Source organism: Triplophysa dalaica, chromosome 3, assembly GCF_015846415.1.
Source record: "Triplophysa dalaica isolate WHDGS20190420 chromosome 3, ASM1584641v1, whole genome shotgun sequence".
In the NCBI taxonomy this organism is placed as follows: domain Eukaryota; kingdom Metazoa; phylum Chordata; class Actinopteri; order Cypriniformes; family Nemacheilidae; genus Triplophysa; species Triplophysa dalaica.
In genome coordinates this window covers 17,983-44,859 of record NC_079544.1, presented here as the reverse complement: position 1 = coordinate 44,859, position 26,877 = coordinate 17,983, and the positions used below count along the sequence as shown (strand labels likewise).

The 26,877-nt window shown below is 41.5% G+C and overlaps 1 protein-coding gene across 3 annotated transcripts; it reads right to left on the bottom strand.

Moving 5' to 3' along the window:
• Window positions 1-50: 50 nt before the first annotated feature.
• On the bottom strand, window positions 51-23,808 carry prkab2 (protein kinase, AMP-activated, beta 2 non-catalytic subunit). 3 transcript variants are annotated; one of them, XM_056743173.1, is made up of 8 exons: window positions 23,709-23,808; window positions 8,191-8,366; window positions 7,227-7,381; window positions 6,557-6,650; window positions 5,005-5,119; window positions 4,758-4,891; window positions 2,254-2,322; window positions 51-895 (listed from the first exon to the last, which is right to left on the bottom strand). In XM_056743173.1, the coding sequence occupies exons 2-8, from the start codon at window positions 8,338-8,340 to the stop codon at window positions 818-820; spliced, it is 795 nt and encodes a 264-aa protein (XP_056599151.1). In that variant the 5' UTR covers window positions 8,341-8,366; window positions 23,709-23,808; the 3' UTR covers window positions 51-817. The 3 variants fall into 3 exon arrangements, with proteins under 3 accessions (XP_056599151.1, XP_056599149.1, XP_056599150.1); XM_056743171.1 differs by lacking the exon at window positions 23,709-23,808 and adding an exon at window positions 9,102-9,230 and having other exon boundaries at window positions 8,191-8,396; XM_056743172.1 differs by lacking the exon at window positions 23,709-23,808 and adding an exon at window positions 9,102-9,205.
• Between the last annotated feature and the right edge of the window lie 3,069 nt (window positions 23,809-26,877).

Here is a 26,877-nt window from a genome sequence, read left to right as displayed (position 1 = left end):
TGAACCATTACAGCTTCTTAAAATGTAAACAAAGAAAAATGAGTAGAAAATCAGCATGTATCCCTATTTTATTTATATGAAAACCAACCTTCATTTGGACTTAAACACACACATGTGAATAAATACAACGCCACACTATTTCAGCTCACAGCATCAAAACATTTGTATACACATAAACTACTCAAAACATTTCAAACAGATTAAGTATAGATGTGTTGTATGACATGGGAAATATTTGTGTCTAAATAAATACATGACGAAATGAAAGGCTGTTGATCTTCCCTGTTTTGTCTCAGTGAAACAAACCAAGTTAAAGTGCTTATTATGCACAATCTAAGTGTGAAAATCAAACAGACTTGCATAGAAAGCCCTGTAATATTATAACCTGATGCTCTTGAAAATGGGTTCTTTGACAACATACCAACACATACTCTTGTAGTTGAACTTTGTGTAACCTCAAAGAGCAACTGGGCTGACAGAAAGCCAGATGAGAACAGTCCACTCTGAACCTAGTTTAATTTTAACGTAAAGAAGCATGTGTATTCTTCCCCCTGCAGATAAAAATAAGTCGGACAACAAATATAGATTGCTGTTTACAGTATAAAGCACTTCCTCATAGTACAACTCAAGATTGTACACGTAAAATAGTGAAACTATGACAAAAACAACTTGGGTGTTTAAAGACAAAAAAGGTCAACTGTGCAATGAAAACACACACGCACACTCTCACACACACAAATGTCAAGCTGATAAAGTCAATGTTTGCATCACACGTTTGTAGAACAATCTCAGCTCAGACGGACGATGACTGCACTTATTAAATGGGTTTGTACAGCAGAGAGGTGACGTATTTCTTCTTATAGCGGTGAGTGGCACTGAGAACCATCACACCATCCTAGGAGAGAACAGAGTCAGTAAATTCAGTTCAATTGTCACATTAAAGCTCTAGAAAACACAATCGCTCAATTAAACTCACAGCTGTAAGGTTTATACTTGACAAATGAAATTGTTGCAGGGTTTGTAGCATTATAATTACATTTACACTTATGCATTTGGCAGACGCTGTTATCGAAAAGAGATTTACATGGCTTTATCCTATACATTTATACATGGGTATGTGCAATCCCCTGCGATCGAACCCAAAACCTTGCGTTGTTAACGCAATGCTCTTACCACTGAGCTACAGGAAAGCTTCTATATATTCTGTTCTGAACAGCTTATGTCACTTGTGTAATGTCTGGCAGCTCAGTGAATAGAGCATGGCGCATTATAAACGGAAAAGTCATGGGTTTGATCCCAGAGATTGCACTTTGTCATAGGGATGTTATGAGATCCATTGTGAGCGATCCAATGTGACGCATTCCGCAAAAAATTTTGATCGCATATTCTTCCTAAATTGAACCTGTGTGATATTTAAGAGCGTTTGTTTGAGTGCACATTTGTGGTCTGAGCGGTTTTCATTACTGTACAGAACACGCTAATAATTGCAAAATGTATGTGCGGTCAAGTGAGCAGAGCTACAGTGAGTGGCCCGGCCATTCGACAACATGACTTTCCATCCCACAGCGCGACTTTCCCATCGTTTGTTTATGTAAACGCGCAAGACGGACGGGTTTTAACGTTTGCGTATGTCTCATCAGTGCTTTGGGAGTTTGGAGCTGATCAGCAGGTGAGCTGACTGTTAGGGTGCAAGTTCACATTACGTTATATTAAATACATACACAGGGCAAACCTCTTCAAAAACAGATCATCTGTCTCTTACTTATATGCAATATAAGTATAAAACATGATGTGTTTATGTAGTTTTAACCTGTTTCGTATAGAGAAAACAGACACAGCTCTTTATTAAAAGCTGCGCCTGTTAAGAAAACAAAGCATATTTTTTGTGCAATTACAGTTGAGTCTGTGGAGTTTGTGACAAAACATTTTTCAGTATTTACATGTTGTATATTACTGCAATATATAATGAAATAAAATAGAAGTTTAGTTTGTTGCATAGAGTACAAGATCATTTTATAATGACAACATTTTTTTTGCTTTAAGGTGAATAAAATAAAATGTTTCCCTATATATTTCATCATGGAGGGTTTCTTTAAAAAAGTCAAAAAATCTCGTCTGGGATTATCTGGGATAAGTGTCTCGTCACACCCCTACATACTCAGATACAAACGTATAATTGAATTCAATGCAAGTTACTTTGGATGAAAGCGTCTGTAAATGTTCATGTAAATGGCCACTATAGAGATCTGTAACCTTTATCGAGAGCGCATACAGATGATTCAGCATGACATGGTTTGGTTCTGGCAGCAGGGCAGGATCACACTGAAACAGAGAACACAAAGTATCCTTACACAAAATGCACAGTTCTTCTGTCTTCAGTTAAAAAAGTTTTTTTTTGGTTAAATATGGAGAGGAAGAGTTTATATGTTTATGTCATTATATACACTACATTTACAGTTTTTTTCAATTGCTAAGAAGCGTTTGCCAATTCTTAAAATACTTTTTCTAAACTCTTAACACAGCAACACACCTACATCACACAATTAGCCAAATAGTTAATTTTCTGACCAAAACCAACGTTTGTTAAATAAATACAAACTCTACATTTCCTCACCCTTAAAAACTTTTTCAATATACACTTACTCTATCAAAACACTGCAAACCCGTTTCAAAATCAAATCTTTCGGTCAAAACTTTAGCACTCGTTTTCTATCCAACATGAACACATAGTCAATCATACCGCAATGACTGTCAAAATACTAACAGTTGGTGGCATTACAAAAACTGCATTACTTCATGTTTCAGTTCTTTCTGTATAGAACATACAGTGAGATTTTTTTTGTTTTCATTCATTCAGCTGTGTGCGTGTGTGTGTGTGTGTGTGTGTGTGTGTGAGTGTGAGAGAGAGAGAGAGAGAATTCATGGTGCATTAGATGTGTACAACATAATATCTAAATGTGAAGGAGTCATCAATACTTTATAGAATGTACAACTGGGAAAAAAACAGTAAGCGACAGAATTGCACAGTGAAGACTTTATTAGCAATATGAAATTGCTGTCAGTGATCAAAACGAAACAAGGACAAACATACATGGCCTTTGATTTACAGTAAAGTGTGCAAAAGTAGAACAAAAGTGTATTTTTTTGTGTATGTCCATGTAATGGAAAGTCTTCAACACCTGGCTATGTCTCTGATTGAGATTGCAATCAGCTATTGCTTATTCTAATTATCAGTAAATTATCAGTATACCGTAAAAATGCTTATCAGCTGTATGAATATATTTTTAAAATATTTGTTTCAATACTTTGGAGCTGATATTGTTGCAGAAGTAGAGATTTTATTTGTAAAAAACACAATAAAGATCCATTATTTTGGTATTGGGTATGCTTATATGTAAAGAAAATGTAGGCATTCTAGAAACATGTTAATTGATTGGATTTTGTGTGAAAACAACATTAATTTTGTTAATGGTATGGCCACAACAGACCGATGTTGTGTCAATTGTGTTTAGAGTTTTAAAAATGTGACTTTAGATTGGTCAAAGGGATGATAGCAATTGAAAAAAACTGTAAATGCTTAGTGAGTCACTTCATTTCTTTATTTGATCATCATTAATGCATACACAAAAGGGTTTCTTGTCATTTTCGAAAGGAGGTCATTGTTTTTGGCAACAAGGATGAAACTAACAAGGTAAACGCAAACCTTGACTTAAGAGGTCTAAAGACACAAAGCAAGGTAAAAAATCTTGGGGTCATTTTGGAGTCTGACCTTAGTTTCAGCAGTCATGTCAAAGCAATAAGCAAATCAGCGTACTACCATCTCAGAAACATAGCCAGAATCAGATGTTTTGTCTCAAGCAAAGATTTAGAGAAACTAGTCCATGCTTTCATCACCAGCAGGGTGGATTACTGTAATGGACTCCTTACAGGTCTTCCCAAAAAGACCATCAGACAGCTGCAGCTCATACAGAACGCTGCTGCCAGGATTCTGATCAGAACCAAAAAATCTGAGGATATCACTCCAATCCTCAGGTCCTTACACTGGTTACCAGTTACTTTTAGAATCAACTTCAAAGTATTATTAATCGTCTATAAATCGCTTAATGGTCTAGGACCTAAATACATCTCAGATATGCTCATTGAATATAAACCAAACAGACTTCTCAGATCATCAGGATCAAGTCAGTTAGAGATAACAAGGGTTCACTCAAAACAGGGCGAGTCAGCGTTTAGTCATTACGCCATCCGTAGCTGGAATCTGCTTCCAGAAGACATCAGACATTCACCAACAGCAGCTACTTTTAAATCCAGATTAAAAACACACTTGTTTAGCTGTGCATTCACAACCTGAGCACTGTGCTGCTTTACATAAACTGCACTTCTATTTCTTATTTATTTTTATTTGCTCTTATTCTTTTTATATATACATTCACATTTTTTATCAATTTTATTGCTGTTTTATTGTTTCTTAAAATCTAAAGACATATTTCTTTCTGTAAATCATTTTATGTAAAGCACTTTGAATTGCACTTGTGTATGAAATGTGCTATATAAATAAACTTGCCTTGCCTTGCCTTGCCTAAACCCTACTGAAGGAGTTCACATACCTTTATATATCCTTTACTTACTTTCAATCAGTCAAATTTTTATGAAATCAAATTTAACCCATTCAAGAATACACCGACACATTTCAAGGTTTTTGGGGTCAAGATAGAGAAAGACAGAGAGAGAGAGAGAGGGGGGGGGGGGGTTCTTACTGATATGCTGGTGTCCTTGTTAAGGATGACTTGGAGGAGATGAGGCGGGAGGATGGGCGGAGCTTTGAAGCGTTCCTCAGGTTTAAACATGTACATGTTCTGTGTGTATGGACCAGGCGGTGAACTGGACAGATCTAAACAGACTCACAGCTCAGCACAAAACTTCCACAACTCAACTTTATGTTGTTCATCACAATAAGGCTATTCCACACAGTTTGTATGTGACGTTCTGACAGATGGATCTCACCTGACGAATCCGAGCACTCCAGCGAGTCCACATGCAGCGCGTCAAACACCTCAAAGTCGGACTTCTTCACATGAATCAGATTATTAATGGTGCCCATCTGACTGGTAACCACAGGCTGAAGAGAAAACACAAACTTTTCAGTTTAGTCAATATTTTATCACATGTGGAACAAAAGATGAAATACCCTGATGAAAAGACCCCTGGAACATTCTGCTTAAGTTTTCTTTTGTGTGTCTGGAAAAGTAACAAAACCAATGGATCAAGGCCAACCTGGTGCTGGTTTAGTGATGTGTATTGAGAACAAACCGATGAGTGACGTGATGTGAGCCGGTCTCTAACAGTTACTGACTCCGTTGTGTGCGTGATACAGAGACAATGCAGCATTAATCACTACGCAGATGGAATAATAGGAGTAAAGTTGATGAAGTGATCATGCAGAGGAATTTAAAGCTGCTGTAATTATTAATGAACTCTTGACCAAAGGTCTTGTAGTTTGTGCACTACTCATCATAGCAGCACACACGCTTCCCAACTCCAACAAAGATGACCTTGAACAAAGAAGAAACCTTGTGTAGCGTCTCAGGTAGTCTCAACAGTTGGGTAGTGTCAGCTTCACCACCCAATGCTCACTTATTCAAGACAACAAATGCAAAGCCAGTTTAACGATGGGAAAATGGTCGACGTGCCCCGGAGCATGGTCTAGACGGTTTGTGCCGATTCTCTTAATGAGTCATGGTTGTTTTTGGGCCTAACATGCAGTAAACCAATCAGAGTCTCATCTCTCATTCCCTTTAAGAGCCAGGTGCACTCACGCTATGGTGGATTAGATATATACACAGCGGAACTTGCAAGAGCAAAAACTGGACGCTTCTCCAGAGAGGAAAAGCATACAAGCAGACCATCTACAGGACAAGATAGATTCTTATCTTTATGTACACAATAATATTTTAATTTTTTTATATAATGCTGCTGCGTCTTCTTCTATGTTATAAGTAAGTTAAAGCTTAAACAAAAAATATACAGATATTGCGCCGTAGACCAGGTTTGAGTTGGTCTATGGCACAGTCTATATTCAATTCCTCAAAATAGCAATGCACCTGAAAAACCAGAGCACAAATGCATTTGCTATTTAAACAACACTGCGCAGGATGGGAAAATGAGAACTGCATCCGGCTGAGACTAGCAAAAACACTTGCGCTGCATTGCGCCGGGTGTACCATAGGGCCCATAGTATGATGATGTGTTTCTGTGGTTTGTATGGAAGTAAAACTGAAAACAGACGATATTTACAGGCAAGGCATGTTTCACAGATTTAAATTTCATTGGATCTAAACATTATAGAAACATTTGGTATAATGTAAATGGAACAAAATATATAAAGCATCCTAAGATTTTTGATATTTCAACTCATATTGTGCACGTAACCCTATTTGTTCATCAGTTTCTCTTTGTATTTGAGGAATGCACATTAGATGAACCAACGGTCATACTGTCCTGATTGTGGTGTGTAAAGATCATGGAACAGTTTAAAGGCAGATCATAACATCTTTACCTCAGAGGGGTCATGAACCCACTGGCCGTCAACAAAGAATTTGTACTGATGTTCACCCTCAAGTAGATCCAAGACTGCTACAAAATCATTATGGCTGAAAGAAAAACAAGAGATGATACAGAACACATCTAAAGCCCGTTTACACTGCAAATCTAGATGCCCAATTCAGATTTTGTGACTTCCGTTAGGGTCACAGTATTTTTTTTAGACAACCTGCTTACATTATCTTAAGAAAGTGACTCGTATACCATATCTGCATTTACAAACGACGAAACAACCCAAGATAGCCATACTGATGGGAAAAGGAAGTGAAAACGGTTGGGTCGTGTCTTCTCTAAGGTTTTATGGTAGCTGACATCAAGCTTGTTGCATTACTGCCACATTCTGTGGCTCGGTTGATGTCCATCTGAGTTGACGTCATTCGCCACCGTCGCTTATTCAGGGATGTACCACTCACATTGTCAGGTGAATATCCCATCTGTCCATTTACATGGCAGACGCAAATGCAATCATCTGATTCACATCACATTTATTTCCAAATGTTTTCAACATCTTCAACAAAACCGAACCGTGTCACATGTGAGCAAAATATCAGAATTGGATCACATTTAAGTGACAGTGTAAATAAGGCCTAAAGCACAACAATGAGATGACACGAGAACTGCAGAACCTTTTATTGAGTGGGATCTTGGTGCTCCAGTTGTTAAAGGAGCCCGTGATGTAGACCTCTTTCCCTCCTCCCGCCCAGCGGATCACGGTGGGTCTGGCTTGAGGACCCGTCTTGACCATGTCGTCTAAATCTGGGGCATCCTTGTCACCTGGAGCCTGACACAACAGTTTAAATAATACACGGCGTCTCATATTTTACAGAGCACCAGAGAAAAGCAAGCCTGAATATAAAACTGAGGCGTTGAAAAGAAAAGCACTGCCATGACTAGTCACTATACTGTATGCACCCCCCACAGAACTTTCACATACAACAAGGCTATTCAGTCATGACCAACGAATTTTAGATTTCAGATGAGCTGTTAAAAATATTAGCTCAAGAATCAGAAACAGGCTAAACAAAAATGCTTAAGGGTAATGAATTGTTTATTTATTCATATATATATATATATTCATTTATTATCCAGAAACCTAAAACTTCTCAGGCTAAAATGCACTAAAATGGTGATTAAAGTACAAATTTTAAATGTCACCTCGGATGAATATTTACGGAGTAAGCCACAAATATGTAGTGGGAGGTCAAAATGACAATTCTCACATGACATTTGGAGCCAAATTACATGAATGAACAGTAACTTCACAAAGATGTCATCATTATGTTCATTATTAGTATATATCTGTAGACTTCTGCAATCCTTGCTTTACATGCCAATGGTGACAGAGAAAATGCTTTCTATCATTTTGGAACCGAGTAAATACTCATCGTGGCATTTCATATTTCGGCTTTGTCTACTGTTTCCAAAAGAAGCTTTTAAAATGACGTGTTCAACAACTAGTCACACCTATTTATCTAATGTAGTGCCACTGGGTTCAAAACAACAGCAACAACATTCATTGGTAACTTAATCGATTGGGAACATAACATTTGATGAGAATGGAAACAGATGGGATGGGGTGTATTTGCATACTTTAGATTCTGGTCCATGTGTGTTGAAGATATTGGGGTCGTCTGTGCTGTCCATCATCATTTTGCTGGGCTCCAGGTCTTTATGACCACCTCCGCTGTCTGAACGCTGTGGCTTTGACCCGTGTGACACTCGATCACTTGTGTTCCCCATGACTGATGATGATGATGGATCCCGCTCTACGAGTCATTACAGACACTCATTACAATCTTAAGACACAAACAAACAAGACCAGGATATATGAACTCATATTGTCAAGGGCTTTACTAAAAACTGTTAGAGTTTAAGCACTTGGCCATCAGGTCTAAAGCAATGAAACAGACGCTCTAAAATATGAAGGATTCTTTTTTTCTAAACATTAAGGAGTGAATCATTTGATCTAGCCATGAAGAGGCTTCAGTAAAACACTGATAGTGAGTGTCAACTTTTTCTAACGGACTCTTTGTGTAAAGACCTCAAAAGCTTTCATGTTGAGTTTGTATAAATCAACTGTTACAATTAATGACGTAAGAAGACAGTCCATAATATTAGAAACATCCATGTGAAATAATACAAACTATACTTTGATAAAAAAAAGACACTTGCGTTATATGACGTAAGCTTCGCTTGAGACAGAAACAACCCTCATCCCTGACCAACAACACACATCTCATACGAAACATTTCCAGGACAGACCTTGATGCGTTAACATAGTTACACTTGTTAATCATGAACACTTTGTGTTATATTATATGTCGATATGCTATTTTTGTACGCAAATAAAGCTAATGTTTTTGCTGAGCAGCTCGAGCTGTTAGCATACTGACGAACTGATCAGACTCTGAGTCTTTCGCTCACATTTTCAACAAATCGTCACATTATGGCCAACAATATGTTCACTCTGTAAGGAAAATGTGAAATATCGTGTTCCGTACCGCAGATGAAGAGTTTTATTTCCACTGCCGAGAGTCGCGACACTTTAACAACATCCTTCAGCTGACAGCGCTACGGTGAGCCGGAAGGTCCTATAGACCTCAGCTTTCCGAAACGCGCTTCGTCAAATGTATAAACGTTTCATCATTGCAGCGATCATTTCTCATCATAAAGTGATCGGTCACGTGTCCTTTTGAGCTTCCTTTCTTTGGGATCGTTTTACCATAAGGTTCCGTTCGTTGGCATAACTTAGTCCATATGCTCACATAAACTTTCTCTGTTTTTACAACTTTTACAGCATTAATCTTTGTTAATCATTCGATATTTCACGGTGCATTAACAGTTACAACTTTTGATAAAAAATGTGTTGTAAAATGAATTCATGTTTGAAATTAAAAGTAGCCTAACTGAATTGAATAAAATGCTAAATAAAAAAGTATTGTTTATTATTAGTTTATGCTGAATGAAACAAACGAACCAATTTATTTACAAGTTAAATAAATATTAGGATAATAATAATCCCTATTTAATATTTTAAAGTTATTTTAAAGGATTAGGGTGTCAGGGTCATGGGCGTAAATCTCATTTATCAGTAGGGGGGACAATACATATAACATTTCTCACGAGCAATTTTTGAAGGGGACACGAATAATACAGTCAAAATTGTACTTACTACGACACTAAGCGACAATATGCATTAGGTTTATAGGTTTATCATGCAGACTTGCAGTCATATTATAACTAATTAGAACTGTCACATACTGTAATACAACTGAACAATAAAGCTTTATTCCATTTATATTTTTTTGTCTTTGCTGTGAAGACAGGAAACAAATATAAAAACACACTACCCATGATACTACATGTGGACAATGAGTCACTTTTTAAACACTTATGTAGCCTCTGCCGGCTATAGCAGTGGTGACTACGCCACCCCTTGGACCAGACTAGTAAGAGCAAGGGGAATATTTTACAAGAAGCACACACAGGCTTGGTCAACAAAGTAGAAAAGTACAATCTTTATTTTTGTAACAGTAAAAACATTGAGTCGCTTTTGGATTTCAATAAATAACACACAAATTCATCACTTGACATAACACTAAGCCATAAGGGGGTGGGCCACCGAAGTACAAGTTACTCAGGCCTAAGTTTCCGTACCACACGTGAGCTAGGGCACACCACTTTAGAGTAGAACAAACACTACAAACACTGCACAACAATGACAACCAGGCTCTTTGAGCTATTTCTAAGAATACACACTTCACAGCAGTACACTGCACACGTCGTGCTAAATGAGTGAAACACGCTAAGGAAACCAGGCAGGAGCCCGTTGGAAAGTCTATCCAGTGGGCCCAACCCACACGAGGCTAATGTAATGGGTGAAGACAAACAAACAACGAAAATAAATGTATAAACCGCTAGCCGGTGGCCACTGTCAGTTCACTACATACAGATATTGTAGCACACCGGCTAGTAAAAAAAAAGAAACAAACAAAACAAATAAGTGTCTAAAAAGCAGCACCTGCCCATTCATTCAAACACACTCAAAAGAACAGCAGCAGACAATCGGATTGGCTGAAGACTCTTTAACAAAGAAAAAGAAACAAGAGTTCTAATTAAGTGCTCTATACGCCTAAAATTCATAGTCAGTATACATATAGCTACTAAGACACACTCGCTGACACCAGACCCATTAATCAAATGATCGCTTTACTTTTTGCCCAATACCTTATAATCAGAACCATAACATACCTTTCTGCAATAGCGATTGGGTGAGTAGACAGTGTTCCGACGCTTCACGCATTCTCCCGTCACAAATGCTGGCGAGCATAACAACAAAGCCCTATTACACCCAAAACAGTAAACGAACAGGATACGCTAAAAGAACTAGATAAAAGTGTACCTCCTCTGTGCTCGTCAGTCCAGACATTCCATACGCGTTTCGGAAGCGCACACACACAAACAGTAGTGCCGTTGGCAATCACTATGCAACCCCTTGCGCTACCAACACATCCCGGAACACTGCTGCCTCCAACACGTTAGCAGCTAACTTCAGTCTCTCTCTACAGGATGAGGACAACAGGTATATATACACCTGCCTGTTAACAATTACCGACCTCTCCCACCCACATTAGATGACGTAGCGATACGAGGAGGAGTGAAAGCGAGCAGGGGCGAAGAAAGAGGGAGATAAGAGACAGCGAAAAGAGTGCCTCAAACCCACAGGCCACAATCCACCCCCTCCAAATGAATCGGCGGCCCGACGATGACACCTCATGTCTGCGGGTCTACATCCTCTACTCCTGATGGACCATCGATGTCACTAATCGGCCGGGGTAGACGGTGGGGGTTGGAGTGCTGCCCCGCCGTAGACCTCGCTGAACGCCGCACGGCCACAGTGTTGTCCTCAGGCACCTCAGCCGTACCCTCAATGTCAATTTCCTCAAACGCTGGGGTGCCGGTTGGTGCCGGCGCAGTTTGGGGCTCTTGTTCTGCACCATACCAAATGATCATATCTCGGATATCACCATCGTTCCCGGCAGGGGGGTCTTTGGGGGCCTCCTCTTCCTGAACTGGACCAGGGACACCCCCTGGCCTGGGCCTCAATCCCGCAGGGACGGCACGCATTTCGGAACGATGCACCTGTCGAACAGTTCCATCCGCATTTGCAGGGGTCACAGTGTATACCGCTCCTACTCCAGAAGGGCAACGTACAACCCGATAGGCCACAGAGTCCCAGTAATCCTGGATTTTATTTCTCCCATGTGGATGGTTCCGCAGATAGATCAAATCCCCTTCTTGGAAGCCGGCATCGTTCACCTGATCATTATGGTTCTGGTTCCGTCTAAGGGCCAGTTCTTCTGATCTCTGTCTGACATGTTCATGAGTTATCCTGACACTTTGCTGGTGCTTCTCGACCCATTCTTCTAGGGTATTGGTATCTGGGGCAGCTTCCCTGGTACCAAGCAGGAAGTCAACTGGTAGTCTGGGATGGTGGCCAAACATTAGGTAATATGGTGTATGCCCTGTGGTCTGGTGTGGGGTAATATTATAAGCAAAGGTGAGCTGGGGCAGATGGTGTGGCCAACGACGCTTCTCTGTCTCAGGTAGGGTACGCAGCAAGTCGTGGAGTGTGCGGTTGAACCGCTCGCACTGTGCGTTCCCTTGAGGGTGGTACGGAGTGGTGCGGCTCTTTTGTATACCGTACATCTGGCAAAGTTGCTGGATCAAGAGGCTCTCAAAGTTTCGCCCCCGGTCGGAGTGGATACGAGCTGGGGGACCGAACCTATGAAACCAACGCTGCACTAAGGTCCTGGCCACTGTTGGAGCCTTTTGATCCTTTGTAGGAACAGCCTGCGAGTACTTCGTGAATATGTCCGTGAGGATCAGAACATTCTCTCGTCCATCACTGGCTGGCTCTAGCAGAGTAAAGTCAAGAGCCAAGATTTCATTTGGTCGAGTGGCGTGCATCGTGCTCCAGTACGTACGGACCTTGGGCTGGACGGCCTTCCCCAAAACACATCGCTGGCACTGCTGGCACCACTGTTCAGCATCTTTAGTCATACTGGGCCAAAAACATCGGCTCCGAAGTAGCTGGAGTGTTCTTTCCGTGCCTTGGTGCCCTTGTTCATCGTGGATACTCCGTAGGACTTCTGCTTGCAGGCACTGGGGCAGCAATAACTGGAGAGTCTCTGGACCTCCCCCTGGTGTGTGAATCAGGCGGTACAGAACTCCCTCCTCATCGACCAGGCGATCCCAGTGTCGGAGCAGGGCTCTGCTGAACTTGGGTAACGCTTCACGCTCCCTTACGCCTGGCCGTCGCCCCTCTTGGTAGTACTTCCTCAAAGGCCCGATGACTGGGTCAGCTTCCTGAAGCGAACTGAGATCCTGAGGTGTACGTCCCGGTAAGGCCACCACCTCCCGGCATTGGCCCTCTGTGGACTGCATCGGCCCGAGGCTGGTCAATGCGCCCAACGCGGGGACCTCTGTCCCGAAGGTAAAGCGTTCCAAATACTGGCGAGAAAGAGCATCCGCGTTCTGATTGCTTTTACCCGGTCGATATCTGAGGGTAAAATTGAATGATGCCAACTGCGAAGCCCACCGCTGCTCAATTGCGCCCAGCTTTGCAGTGTGCAAATGGCTCAGGGGGTTATTATCAGTGAAGATTGTGAAATGGTTCCCCAGCAAATATTCTCGGAACTTTTCCGTTACTGCCCATTTTACCGCGAGTAGCTCCAGCTTCATGGAGCTATAGTTCTCCATATTCCTTTCAGCAACTCTGAGTCCCCGACTAGCAAATGCAACTGGACGCACCCTCCCTCCATGTTCCTGGGAGAGGACGGCACCCAGGCCTCCATGACTGGCGTCTACCTCCAAGATGAATGGCTTCTTAAAGTCAGCATATGCCAGAACTGGAGCCGAGGTGAGTCGCTCCTTCAGAGACAGGAATGCTCGCTCACATCCCTCATCCCAGGCCGATGCCAGAGGGACGGGGGGGGTCTTTCCCTTCCTTCGAGGCCCACTGAGTCTTCCTACCAGATAGTGGAGTGGGGCTGCCAACTTTGAAAATCCCTCCACGAATCGCCGATAATAGCTCGCGAAACCAAGGAAAGATCGTAATTCGGCCAGATGTCCAGGGCGTCTCCACTCCTTAACCACCTCTATCTTGGCGGGATCCGTGGCAACTCCCTCAGCAGAGACCACGTGCCCCAAGTAACCAACCTGGTGCTGGAAGAAACGGCATTTTGACAGTTTTACTTTCAGTCCCTGTTTTTGCAGACGAGAAAACACCTCTCCCAGTCTCTCCAGATGCTGCTGAACAGTGGCGGAAAAGACGATCACATCGTCCAAGTATAGTAGAACAGACTGGTATCTGCAATCGCCAAACATCCGCTCCATCAACCGCTGGAACGTTCCAGGCGCATTACACAATCCAAATGCCATTCGGTTGAACTCAAACAGGCCAAAGGGCGTACAGAAGGCCGTCTTTGACTTATCCTGCTCTACCATTGGAACCTGATTGTACCCACTTGCGAGGTCCAAGGTGGAAAACCATTTCGCTCCAGAAAGTGCATCCAATGATTCTTCTATACGAGGAAGGGGGTATGCGTCGCGGCGAGTTTTTGCGTTCAACTGCCTGTAATCTACACAGAGGCGCAAACTCCCATCCTTCTTTGTCACCAATACTATCGGAGAAGAATAGGGACTGCTACTTTCTCTGATGACTTTATTATCTAAGAGCTGTTGGATGTGTGCCTTTACAGTTTCATACTGGGAGGGTGGGATTCTACGGTATGGCTGCCGAACAGGAGTATTGTCCAACAGGGGAATCTCATGGCTGATTAAGGACGTACATCCTAGGTCTCCCTCCCCTTGGGAAAATATGTTACTATACTTGACCAGGAGGGCCCTGGCCTCAGCCGCTTGTTGCTGGGTCAAACCCGGGAACAACCCCAAGGTCAACCCCAAGTCTGTCGCCGCGAGCTCGGGGAAACTACCGCCCTCGGCTACCTCCTGCGTGGAGACATAAGCTTGACACTGTTCCCATGAAGGGTCGACTGATATGGAGGCCGCTGTTCCTGTTACAGTCGCCGCCACAACTTGTACAGTGCCAATGGGATGACGTGGGGGCAACCATACCTTTGTATTACCAACATTCACTACAGGTGCATATAGAAAACCCTTTCTAACTGGCACCAAAGTAGGGGACACCAATAGGCCTTCGGGCAACTGCTCCTCGTCAAAGCCCAAGGGCTCCAGTAACAATACTGCAGACTCAAACTGGGGGCCTGTAACCGGGACCATGGTTAGGGCTCCCGCCTCAAGACAAATTGCCCTTTTCCCCTGCACTTTCACTTTAAACGGTTTCGGTGCATTTACAATGGCCTGGATCTGTTCACAGTGTCTCAGTGCACGTCGGGCTGCCGGTGCCGCCGATTTCACGGAAGGGGAGTGGAAGAGCTGTGACCCATGTTGTTTAAAAAGGACCTGATAGCATTCCCCAATTACATTCATTCCCAGTATCCCGGGTGTTACGAGCTTACGATCTTTAAGAGGGCCACACTCTGGGTCCTTGACAACTAAAATTCCCCTCCCCGGAATGCATTGCCCCAGTACCCACACGTCCAACTCTAAGTAACCGATATAGGGAATATCCAAACCATTAGCGGCCTTAAGCCCAAGCCATCTACAGTCTTTCTTTTGTAAATGATGAAAGTGCTCTCGAAAAAAACTCTCGGTGATGGTGGTCACCATTGACCCTGTGTCAATCAAGCAGGGAACTGTTACATCTCCCATAGAAACAGACCATACCGGGCACGTTTTGACTAACTTATCATATGATTGAGAATACATTGAGCCAGACACCATCCTCCCCAGCATGTGGCTCTGCACACTGGGATTGGCTAGTTTCCCGACTGGCTAGGGAGGTTTTCTGGGCCTGGTGCTTGGTTAGGGGGGATATCAGGGGGCAAACGCGAAGCTAACCTACTATCATGGGTAGGGGGAGCTGCCTGACAATAGCGTGCTATATGGCCTGGTTGATCGCACCGCAGACAAATGGGCTGACCATTAGGGGCCCGTTTATATCGCCCACCCCGTTGCGGTGGAGGGGCCTGTGATCTACCACTAGGGTGCCCTAATTGCCTTATGAGCATGTCCAACTGAGCTTGCTGCTTAAGGACCAAGTCTTTTAGCTCAATGAATTCTAATGACTGAGGGGCTGTAACACATTGCGACACAACCTGAGCTTCACTGCTTGCCCCTGGAGCACGGTAACTACGATCTCGGTTGGACTGGCCCTCCTGCACCCACCTTATAGCTTCTTTCCGTACGTCTAAAAGCTTCAACCCGCTATCTGCTCGCACCAATCTCTTGAGTTCCCTGCGTAACATGGGATCACAGACATTTTCACAGAACTGGTCACGCAAAATGATATCAGGGTTTCTGATGGCACCTTCGTTTGACTGTTTTACTTTATCCAACAATTCCATTAAAACATGAGAGAATTCAAACAAACTTTCATTGTCCTTTTGCTTTCTGTTAAAGAAGTGCTGTTGCCAGTACACATATGATTTAGCACAGCCATATACTTCCCTTAAGACTTCAATTATTGACTCCGGGTTTTCACGTGTGGCTGTAGGGCGGTACTTAATCTCGTTTCGGGCTTCGCCCTCTAAGTGATCAAACAAAAACAAGGCTTTGTCAAAATTAGACATATGCATTGCCCGAATACAACTTTTAGCTTCCTCAATCCATTCTTCGACAGACAAAGGCCCTGCGGTTGCACAGCCAGAAAACTTCGGGCACCGCCGCTCTCGAGGTATAAAGAGTACTTGCTCCCGTCGGACAGGCTGGGTACTAGTAGCACTACTACCAGCATTACCCGCTGTCCCTCCCCCCGAAAGGCTCTCATTTTCAGCCTGGAGTTGCTCCAGACGTTGTCGCAGCCGCTGTAACTCCGTCGCAGGCTCCTCTCCATCACTCATATTGTTGTCAGCTGCTGTTCCCTATACACACCTTCGTACTCTCACACAAACACACACAACACACACACACACACAGGTGCTGCTAAAATAGACTGTCCTAGCGACACAAATGTACCCTGCCGACTACGCCAAATTGTAGCCTCTGCCGGCTATAGCAGTGGTGACTACGCCACCCCTTGGACCAGACTAGTAAGAGCAAGGGGAATATTTTACAAGAAGCACACACAGGCTTGGTCAACAAAGTAGAAAAGTACAATCTTTATTTTTGTAACAGTAAAAACATTGAGTCGCTTTTGGATTTCAATAAATAACACACAAATTCATCACTTGACATAACACTAAGCCATAAGGGGGTGGGCCACCGAAGTACAAGTTACTCAGGCCTAAGTTTCCGTACCACACGTGAGCTAGGGCACACCACTTTAGAGTAGAACAAACACTACAAACACTGCACAACAATGACAACCAGGCTCTTTGAGCTATTTCTAAGAATACACACTTCACAGCAGTACACTGCACACGTCGTGCTAAATGAGTGAAACACGCTAAGGAAACCAGGCAGGAGCCCGTTGGAAAGTCTATCCAGTGGGCCCAACCCACACGAGGCTAATGTAATGGGTGAAGACAAACAAACAACGAAAATAAATGTATAAACCGCTAGCCGGTGGCCACTGTCAGTTCACTACATACAGATATTGTAGCACACCGGCTAGTAAAAAAAAAGAAACAAACAAAACAAATAAGTGTCTAAAAAGCAGCACCTGCCCATTCATTCAAACACACTCAAAAGAAAAGCAGCAGACAATCGGATTGGCTGAAGACTCTTTAACAAAGAAAAAGAAACAAGAGTTCTAATTAAGTGCTCTATACGCCTAAAATTCATAGTCAGTATACATATAGCTACTAAGACACACTCGCTGACACCAGACCCATTAATCAAATGATCGCTTTACTTTTTGCCCAATACCTTATAATCAGAACCATAACATACCTTTCTGCAATAGCGATTGGGTGAGTAGACAGTGTTCCGACGCTTCACGCATTCACCCGTCACAAATGCTGGCGAGCATAACAACAAAGCCCTATTACACCCAAAACAGTAAACGAACAGGATACGCTAAAAGAACTAGATAAAAGTGTACCTCCTCTGTGCTCGTCAGTCCAGACATTCCATACGCGTTTCGGAAGCGCACACACACAAACAGTAGTGCCGTTGGCAATCACTATGCAACCCCTTGCGCTACCAACACATCCCGGAACACTGCTGCCTCCAACACGTTAGCAGCTAACTTCAGTCTCTCTCTACAGGATGAGGACAACAGGTATATATACACCTGCCTGTTAACAATTACCGACCTCTCCCACCCACATTAGATGACGTAGCGATACGAGGAGGAGTGAAAGCGAGCAGGGGCGAAGAAAGAGGGAGATGAGAGACAGCGAAAAGAGTGCCTCAAACCCACAGGCCACACTTAAACACTATAAAAATGTTATTCTGATAGATACTGCAACATCGTCTGATAAAGTCACCGTACATCCACATTAATGAGTGGTTGTTTCCTCCTGTAGTGCACTGCCTCAAATGTTCTTGTAGACAAACAAACAGTCAGTAACAGTGACAGATGATTAAATTCTGTGTTGTTCTGCTTATCCGCCGCGCACATACTGAACACAATAGATGCTGAGAAAACGATCCTCTCCATCTGAATGAAAGCTGAGCACCTTTTGTGGACTTTAGATATAGTGTCAACATCACAAAACTGTAACCGGTGTGTTCGCGGCTGTGTGTGACACGGGACCTGAATGACAGGATCGGTGGCTAAGTGTTGTGGTTAATGTTCACATCACGACAGGTCGCTTAAAATATAACAATGCATGAGAAACGGCTTCGGTGTGTTAGTTACAGTGTGTGAAGTCCTATGTAACAAGCTAACGTTAACTAGCTAAGTAACGTTTTAATCGCTAACATATCAGATTCATGGAAAATACATCTGTAATCAGCATGTTTTGCAACAACTTATTTATTTTCAGCATCAGCATCAACTACATTAAAGAGATTCACTTGATTTACAGTTAATAAAATAGCCTTCTTACTGGAGTTGAACAACCACTGATGAATTAAGCCGCATACCTGACTTGTATCTGTTGCACAAAGCGAAGGTGAGATGAACGGGGAGAGCAGGCAGTGGGCCAAACCACTGTGAGAGTCAGGGGAGGGGGAACTCGAACAGTTTTTAAACTTTAAACGCATTTTTTGCGTTTGTATTTTCTTATATTTCCCTAAAGTAATTGTGTAATTATAAGTATTTATGACATACATAAATATAATACATATACATAAATATTTATGACAATACATCATTTAATTGATCAAGGGCGGGGGACAACCCTCGGGACATGTCCCCTCCGTCCCCCCGGGATTTACGCCCATGGTCGGGGTAAGTAACGGATTTAAACATAATTTCCTTTTACCTTTTGAATGACACACTGAAATCTCCTGAATGTATTAATGTCCTGCTGAAGTTTACTGAACATTAGCTCAGTTTTTTCCCAATTGACAAAAAAAGTGTATCCTCGCCTCTTACATCCAAAGACAAGAGAAACATGAGCACCTGGAAATGTAATGTTTACTCTATAATGTTGGTCAGTTAACATTTTTGATGCCAAAGGCATTTTTTTGGCATGTTTAATCACTTACATCTAGTTTAACTGTTACAAATGAAAGCGCCTTCTTTGATGTGACTCACACAAACACTGCCAGACAAGTCTTATCTTACGCCAGGACTATGCCTTATTAATTAAATAAGAAAGTTATGTCACTTTTATTCAAATGCCTTAGATAATAGCATTACTGGTGTGAGCATAGAAAAAAATGGTAATGAAATATTTTAAGATATGTCAGAGCAGTTTATTTTCCGTTGAGACAGCTCAAACTTTCTTTTAAGTCTGGGACTAGCCCTAAACCTTGAAACAGGGTAAATATGTTTTGGTGTATATGCCTGTATATTTATATACGGCGAGGGAAATAAGTATTGATCCCCTGCTGATTTTGTAAATTTGCCTGCTTACAAAGAAATGAAGGGTCTATAATTTTTATGGTGGGTTTATTTTAACTGATAGAGACAAATCTGGGGAAAAAATGTTTTATAAAGATTTTTATTTATTTATTTGCATTTCAGTCAGTGAAATAAGTATTTGATCCACTACCTAACTAGCAAGAATTCTGGCTCCACAGATGTCACTTTAAGACAGTACTCCTAAATCAGCTTGTTTTGTATATAAAATAATCTGTATCTTCAACCTCTCCAACACCATGATCAAGACCAAATAGGTTTGAAAGGATGTCTAGACCTGCACAAACCTTGAATAGGCTACAGACAGAAGCTTGGTGAGAAGGAAACAACGGTTGTGATTATTTGGAAATAGAAGAAATACAAAATATCTATCAATTGCTCTTGTTTTGGAGCTCCCTGCAAGATTTCCCCAAATGGAGTAAAGCAGTGGTGTAGTCCTAATAAAGAAGCGCAAAAGAACCTGTGAATTCAGTGTCAATGACAGATGAGAGGAGCCACTGCCAGTGAGCGCCTTTTAAACCAGCTTTGACTAAAAGTAAGCAGTTTTATCAATATTAGCGGACGGCATTGACGGGATGAGCGGCTCGCAGGCGAGTTGCCAACACTGAAGATGATGCGCTTGGCGTGGCTGTCGGAGGTGGGGCCGCAAGATTTTTCTTAAGAAATGCACCAATTGTATGACTGAATTTTGAACGCAATATGGTTAATGGGAAAGCAACCACAAAAGCAGCTTGGAGACGTTAAGCAGGAGAACAAGTGGGTATATGCTAATATAGATCTTTAGAAGTCCTAATACGCAAACAGCGCTGTGTAAAAAGTCAAGGGCCCCGACTACACCACTGGAGTACAGATGATCATAAGAAAGGTCAAAGATCAGCCCAGAAGTACACGGAAGAAGCTTGTTCATGATTTCAAGACAGTTGGGACCACAGTTAGCAAGCAAACCATTGGTAACACGCTATTACACAATAGATTGAAATCCTGAAGCACCCTCAAGGTTCTCCTGCCCAAGAAGACCGTCTGTCTTGTCTGAAGTTTGAAAATGAACATCAAAATGATTCAGAAAAGGCTTTGGCGAAAGTGCTGGCACTGCTGTGAGACCAAAACTGACTCCTGTGTTTGTAGGGAGAGAAATGTTGACTATGAGCCCAAGAACACCATCCCTACAGAGAAGAACAGTGTTGGAAACATTCTGCTTCAGGGCTTTTTATCTCTGCTACGGTCACAGGACGTCTTCACCGCATTGATGGGCTGAGAGACGGGCCAGTGTACTGTAAAATATTGGATGAGAACCCCCTCTCCTTAACTAGATCACTTAAGATGGGTCGTGGATGTGGCTTTAACATGACAAAGATCCAAAACATATTGCCAAGACAACCAAAGAGTGGCTTCATTAGAAGCATTATAAATGTCCTCGCCAGTCTCTAGACCCTATAGTCCTACAGAACATCTGTGAAGGAGGCTAAAACTACAGCTTGCTGAGCGACAGGCAAGAAACCTTAAATATAGACAGAGGAGTGGACTAAACCTATCCTGACACATGTGCAAACCTGGTGATCAACTATCAGAAATGTTTGACCTCTGTGCTTGGTGGAGAAACTCTTGCTGCCAAGTATAAAGTTATGTTTTGCTTGGGAATCAAACACTTATGTCACTGACTGAAAAGCAATCATTTATAACCTTTATATAAAAAAAATCCCAGATTTTTTTTAATATTCTGTCTCTATCCGTTAAAATAAACCCACCATAAAAATGATAGACCCTTAATTTCTTTGTAAGCAGGCAAACTTACAAATTAGCAGGGGATCAATACTTATTTCCCTCACTGTGAATGTTTTTATATCTTTACATTCTTTTTTCCTATAAGAGCATTTATTTATTTAGTTTAAAAAAATGGATTAAGTATTGGCAGAAAATTACCAGTACATTTTCCCTTCATTTGAATTGCCTCAAATTTCAATTTGTAAGTGATTTGAATGCAGTGCAAAATGTAAAATACAAAACAACTGTAAAAAATGAATACAGAAAATTTCTTTATATTAATATTGTAGGATATATATGTGCCCTATTTTTACGGATTTTATACAGTGTATATATATTGGTGAACTGTTAGGGTGTGCACTGACAAGGCAAATTTCTTTTAGGCCTATGTATTAACTTACTGTACCTGGCAATAAAAGTTACCTCGAGGGCATGTTTGTTTTCTATGAGGGTTATGACATGAAGAATGTTATTTTAAAAACCCTATAACTGCACATGACTTAATCTCCAGAGAGCCAGACTGAACATGAATAAGTTAACTGTTGAGATTTCTCACCTCAGCGTCACTCTGATGGCTGTTGGTTGTAGCTCATGGATGTCTCTGAGGATCATGTCATGTTTTGAAACTACAGAGGCTGTAGCTATTAGTGCAGAACAGAGCATTTAACAGTAGTATCATCATATGTACAAGTTTATATGAAGGTCAATTTTTATAGCGGTATGTAGTCTATGTCTACTTTAAAAGCACACTGCTGTAATTGACCTAACACAACGTATATATATGTATGTAGGCTATGTAACATTAACAAATATTCATTTAATACAATTGAAAATCCATGATAATGCTACACACCCTCTGTAGTATCTACGAGCATCCTCTAGGTGTCACTAGTGTTTGTAACTGCTGGAGGTGTGGCAAATAAGGGAGGTTGAAGAAGACTCGCCAGGTGCTGTGCATGCGGAGTCTTGTCTTTTGCCTAAACTGAAGTAACGTTAAAATGTTCTTTCAACATATCATGTAGAAGTCTGTACCTTCCATACACGCCCTCAAAAGTAAATCGCTTAAATGTCTCGTGAACGATGTTTAATGTTACTGTGTTTAAATGAACAAACCCTACTGACACTACATCCCGAGTTCGATCTAGATCTTTGATGTTTGGGTTCTGACACTGTACCATATCTGTCAAGTATCCCGTTTTGGCCGGGAAAGTCCCGTATTTTACCCTTCTTTCCCGTCGTCCTCCCGTATTAGTATTTTCCCGTAAATCTCCCGTATTTTAACCTGCGTTATTAAAAAATAATAACACCGGAGTAAAAATAAAAAAACATTTCCAATCTGAGCTCTGTCACTAGCCTCGCGATAACTGCCATCTGCAGTAGCCTACAGTACTGTAGGTAACAGTTGTCGCGAGGTTAGTGTGTGAGGTCAGATGATGAGTGACAACGCGGGAAAAAAACAAAACGGAGACGGATAATGGACGTAACAACAGTGACGGAAGGCACTCCTGCCAAAAATAACAAAACCCTCGTTTAAATACCGCCACCAATGAGACAGCGAATTAAATTTTCTGAAGAGGAGCAGGGTGGGGGACAGTCACGCGTTTTGTAAGTTTTGTATTTAGCATGGTAAGAAAGATTGTTACAGAGAATATGATGACATTAGACAACAGAACTGTTTGCGCTCTACTCTCATGTGAAATGAACCACTCTGGCCCAGCCCACAAATACACTCCTTCCAAAACAGTCTTAAAGAATGCAAAGTCTGCAACAAATGTGTACAATAACTCACTAAAATAGTTAAGGAAAGTTATGTGAAATAAAAAGAAAAACTGTTAAGGAAAAGCAATATGAAATACAAAGAATGTGGAATGAAAATAAACTGTAAAGACAAGCAATGTTAAATTAACAGAAAATATGCAAATAAGCCTTTAAATAAATGCTCTTCATATATACCCTTTTCTGTTTTCATTTGGGCTATAACACCTGTTTTAAAATGTAAGGGATACTGGAGTTTGGTTGGGGTGGTGGGCGCGGAAAAATTTCCCTTATTTTCAAATCCAAAACTTGACAGGTATGCACTGTACACACACTTAACATATACAAATAACGAGTGTTTAAATCAGAGGATTTAAGAACAATATTATGACATCAAGACAAGTTGTTGTTTAATACTGATCAGCGGTGAGGAAAAGCGCGTCATTTTGTCCGTACTTTTCGCGGGAAATTAGCAACATTAACACGACCGTGTAAGAGACAGCGAGGTTTAAAGAAACAAATGAAAACTCACACATTATATCAGTTTTAACACAGAGGCGTCAGTGAAAAGTTTGAAGACAAGTGGAAATTCCCTCAATCATCGCTGGAGCTTTTCTCGTGACAGGCGATTGCGCGCGCGCGCGCACACAGACACCTCTAGTGGACACTGCGAGCAACACAAACATGTATTATAAGTGAAAGTAGAGAACCACCTTTTATCTGCTCAACTGTATTACATTCTTCCATCATTAACACAAATGTATCACAGACGTTTCACTCGTGTTCTAATCTGTTTACATAATGTACATATTTTACCACCTGTTGTAACAAGCAGGTTTGATGACGCACTACAGTGATTCTGAAAGCTCATTGGCCAGAATGTCGCTTCTAATAACGATTGGTTATTGAAAGCGTAACGCGGGTTTTAGTTTTTTTTAAAGGCGCTGCATCATTTGAACGTCCATTTGCTTGTTTGGTTTGTTCTCGAGAGGAAATTGGTGACTTCAACTGACTTGTTCGGTTACCAACAGTCGACAGCTTTACTCTGAATTAAAGGTACACACCTCTTTTATAGTGTATATTATCAGTGATACTTTGTTTAATTTGAATTTATATATTATTTGAAATGTTTAAGGCTCTCTTTTCTCTGATCGGCAGACCAGAATGGATTTAATCTGGGATTGGTTCGTATCCCATCCGAACAAGCCACTACAACAGTTGGTGATTTAAGTGCAAACCATCGACGTGTGGTGTCATCCCAAAAAGGTAAAAAATCGCACGCACGAACCTTCTCTGGATCGGTTCCACATTTGTGGAATGATCTGCCTGCTGCTACAAAATCAGCAGATTATGTCGCCATCTTTAAGAATCGGCTGAAAAAATATGCTTAGATAAACTAAACTTTGCTCCGTACACTGTAGTAGGCTTTGTGAAAGATGTTTTTATTGCTCTTATGCTTTTTGTTGTCCTAATGTTTGACCCAAGTGCTTCCATTGTTTACCCAACTTATAAGTCGCTTTGGATAAAAGCGTTGCTAAATGACTAAATAAGTTTTAAGAGTAATAGAGTGACTGTTAAATGTTAAACCTTATATTTTATGTGCTGGGGGTTAATTGATTGCAATGCAAGGTGAGAATGTTGTACAATGTTTAACCTTTTGATTTGTTGTTTTCCCAGGTAACAACAGTACTACTATGGATTTTTTTTTTCTTGTACTCATTCTTGAACCCCATATTTTGAGTTGCATTTTAAAGTCGCTTAGCTCATTTTTGCTTGTATTACTACTGGGTTTTGATTGAACAATCACTTTTTATCTCTAGGAGTCACCCTCTTGCCTTGCAATGAATGTGGAGTACGGCAGTAGGAACAATGTAGTGTTATGAAATCATGTTCTTGAAGATTTTGTCTGTAGTGGAGTTATGAAAGTGGCCTTTTGACCTGCGTGCAAAGTTATCTATGCTTGCAATGACCTGCAGGTGTAGTGAGCTTGTGAGGATGTTTCTACAGATCTGCTAAGCAAGTGGGTGTTCTTTTTGGGTGAGGTGAGGTGTTTCTACAGGACTGGTGAGTGAGTTTGCTATTCATAATGTTTCTGCAGTTCTGGCCACTGTGTGGGGATGTTTCTGCATGTCTGATTAACAAGCTGGGTGTTCTCACACGTCTTGAGAATAAGTGGATATGATTCTACAGGTCTGGTAGGTAAGTGGGATGTTTTTAGATGTCTGGTAAGTGGGCTATTCCTGCAGGTTTTTGAAATGGAATGTTTCCGCACGTCTGATTAGCAAGTGGAATATTACTTGCATGTCTGGAGAGCAGTTGGAGATATTTCCACAGTTCTGGTAGGTACGTTTTATGTCTGGTGAGTCTGTTGTTTCTGCAAGTTTAGTAACTTATGTTTCAATAGGTCTGGTGAGAGTGCATATGTTTCTCAAGGTCTGTTGAGCTTTTGATAATGTTTCTTCATGTCTGGTGGATGACTGGGGATGTTTTTGCAGGTCTGATGAGCAAGTTAGTTGGTTCTACAGGTCTGGGGTGTGACCAGGAATGTTTTTGGAGGTTTGATTGGTCAGTTTGTCATTTCTGCAGATATGGTGAGTGATTGTGTTGCAGGTCTGGTAGGTATTTGGGAGATCTTCACAAGTCTGGGTAGTGACTGAGCTTTCCCACAGGTTTTGAATGTTTCTGCAGTTCTGAGGAGTGAGCGGAGATGTTTTTGCAGGTGTGTTGGGTGACTGGTAATGGTTTTTAAAGGTTTGATGTCTCTGCAGATGTGGTGAGTAATGTAACTGTAGTTCTGGTAGGTATTCAGGTCTTCATAAGTCTGGTAAGTGACTGGCTTTTCCTACAGGTTTTCTAAGTTAAACATTTCTACAGGTCTAATGATCGAATCGAGATGTTGCCACTGGTCTGATAAGTGAGGATGTTTCTATAGGTCTGGTGAGTGGGGCTGCTACTGGTGGTCTTGTGAGTGATTGTGTACATTGGATTTCATGGTTTCTTTAAATCTCTCCTGGAGTCCCCCTAGTCCTGCACGTTCAAGGTTTTCCTTATCTGACACACTCTATTCAGCTCTTGCAGTCTCTAAAAGAGAATGTTTGATCCGGTGATTCAGATAAGGGGGACAGGGGTGCTCTAGGGGAGGTTTGACATCCCCTCCTGTTGTATTGTGGGGATTTCTGCAGTATTGAAGCGTGTTTATTTTCTTTGTACAGTTCTTTGTCAGTTTTTTATTTGTCCATCTTTTTTTTTTTTCTCCTACAAATCACTCCATAGTTTGGGACCTTCAACCTCAGCCTGCAATAGTCATCCTTGAACTAACTGACAACTCATTTTTGATGCCTTGTGTTAACTTGAATTAATATCAGATTCATGAATGATTTTTCCACTCTGTTATGCAAAGAATCTGTTTCACTAACATGCCTGCTTGTAACTCGTGTGAACTGTATGACTATGATTGACTGTTTCAGGTGGGTTTTTTTATGAGAAGTTTTATCTGCAGGAATGTAGATCTACAGAAGAGTAAGGTTGTCTGCTGTTGAGGACCATGCATCTAAATGTAACGGAGTTTAAATAATGTTGTTAAATTCATGCATTAATTGGGAAAACTCGACATTGGCTGTTACGTCACGAGTTTCACATCTCTCGCTGCTGGCAAGTCTCATCAATAAGCGCTGCGTCATAAACAATGAGTTAAGATTGAC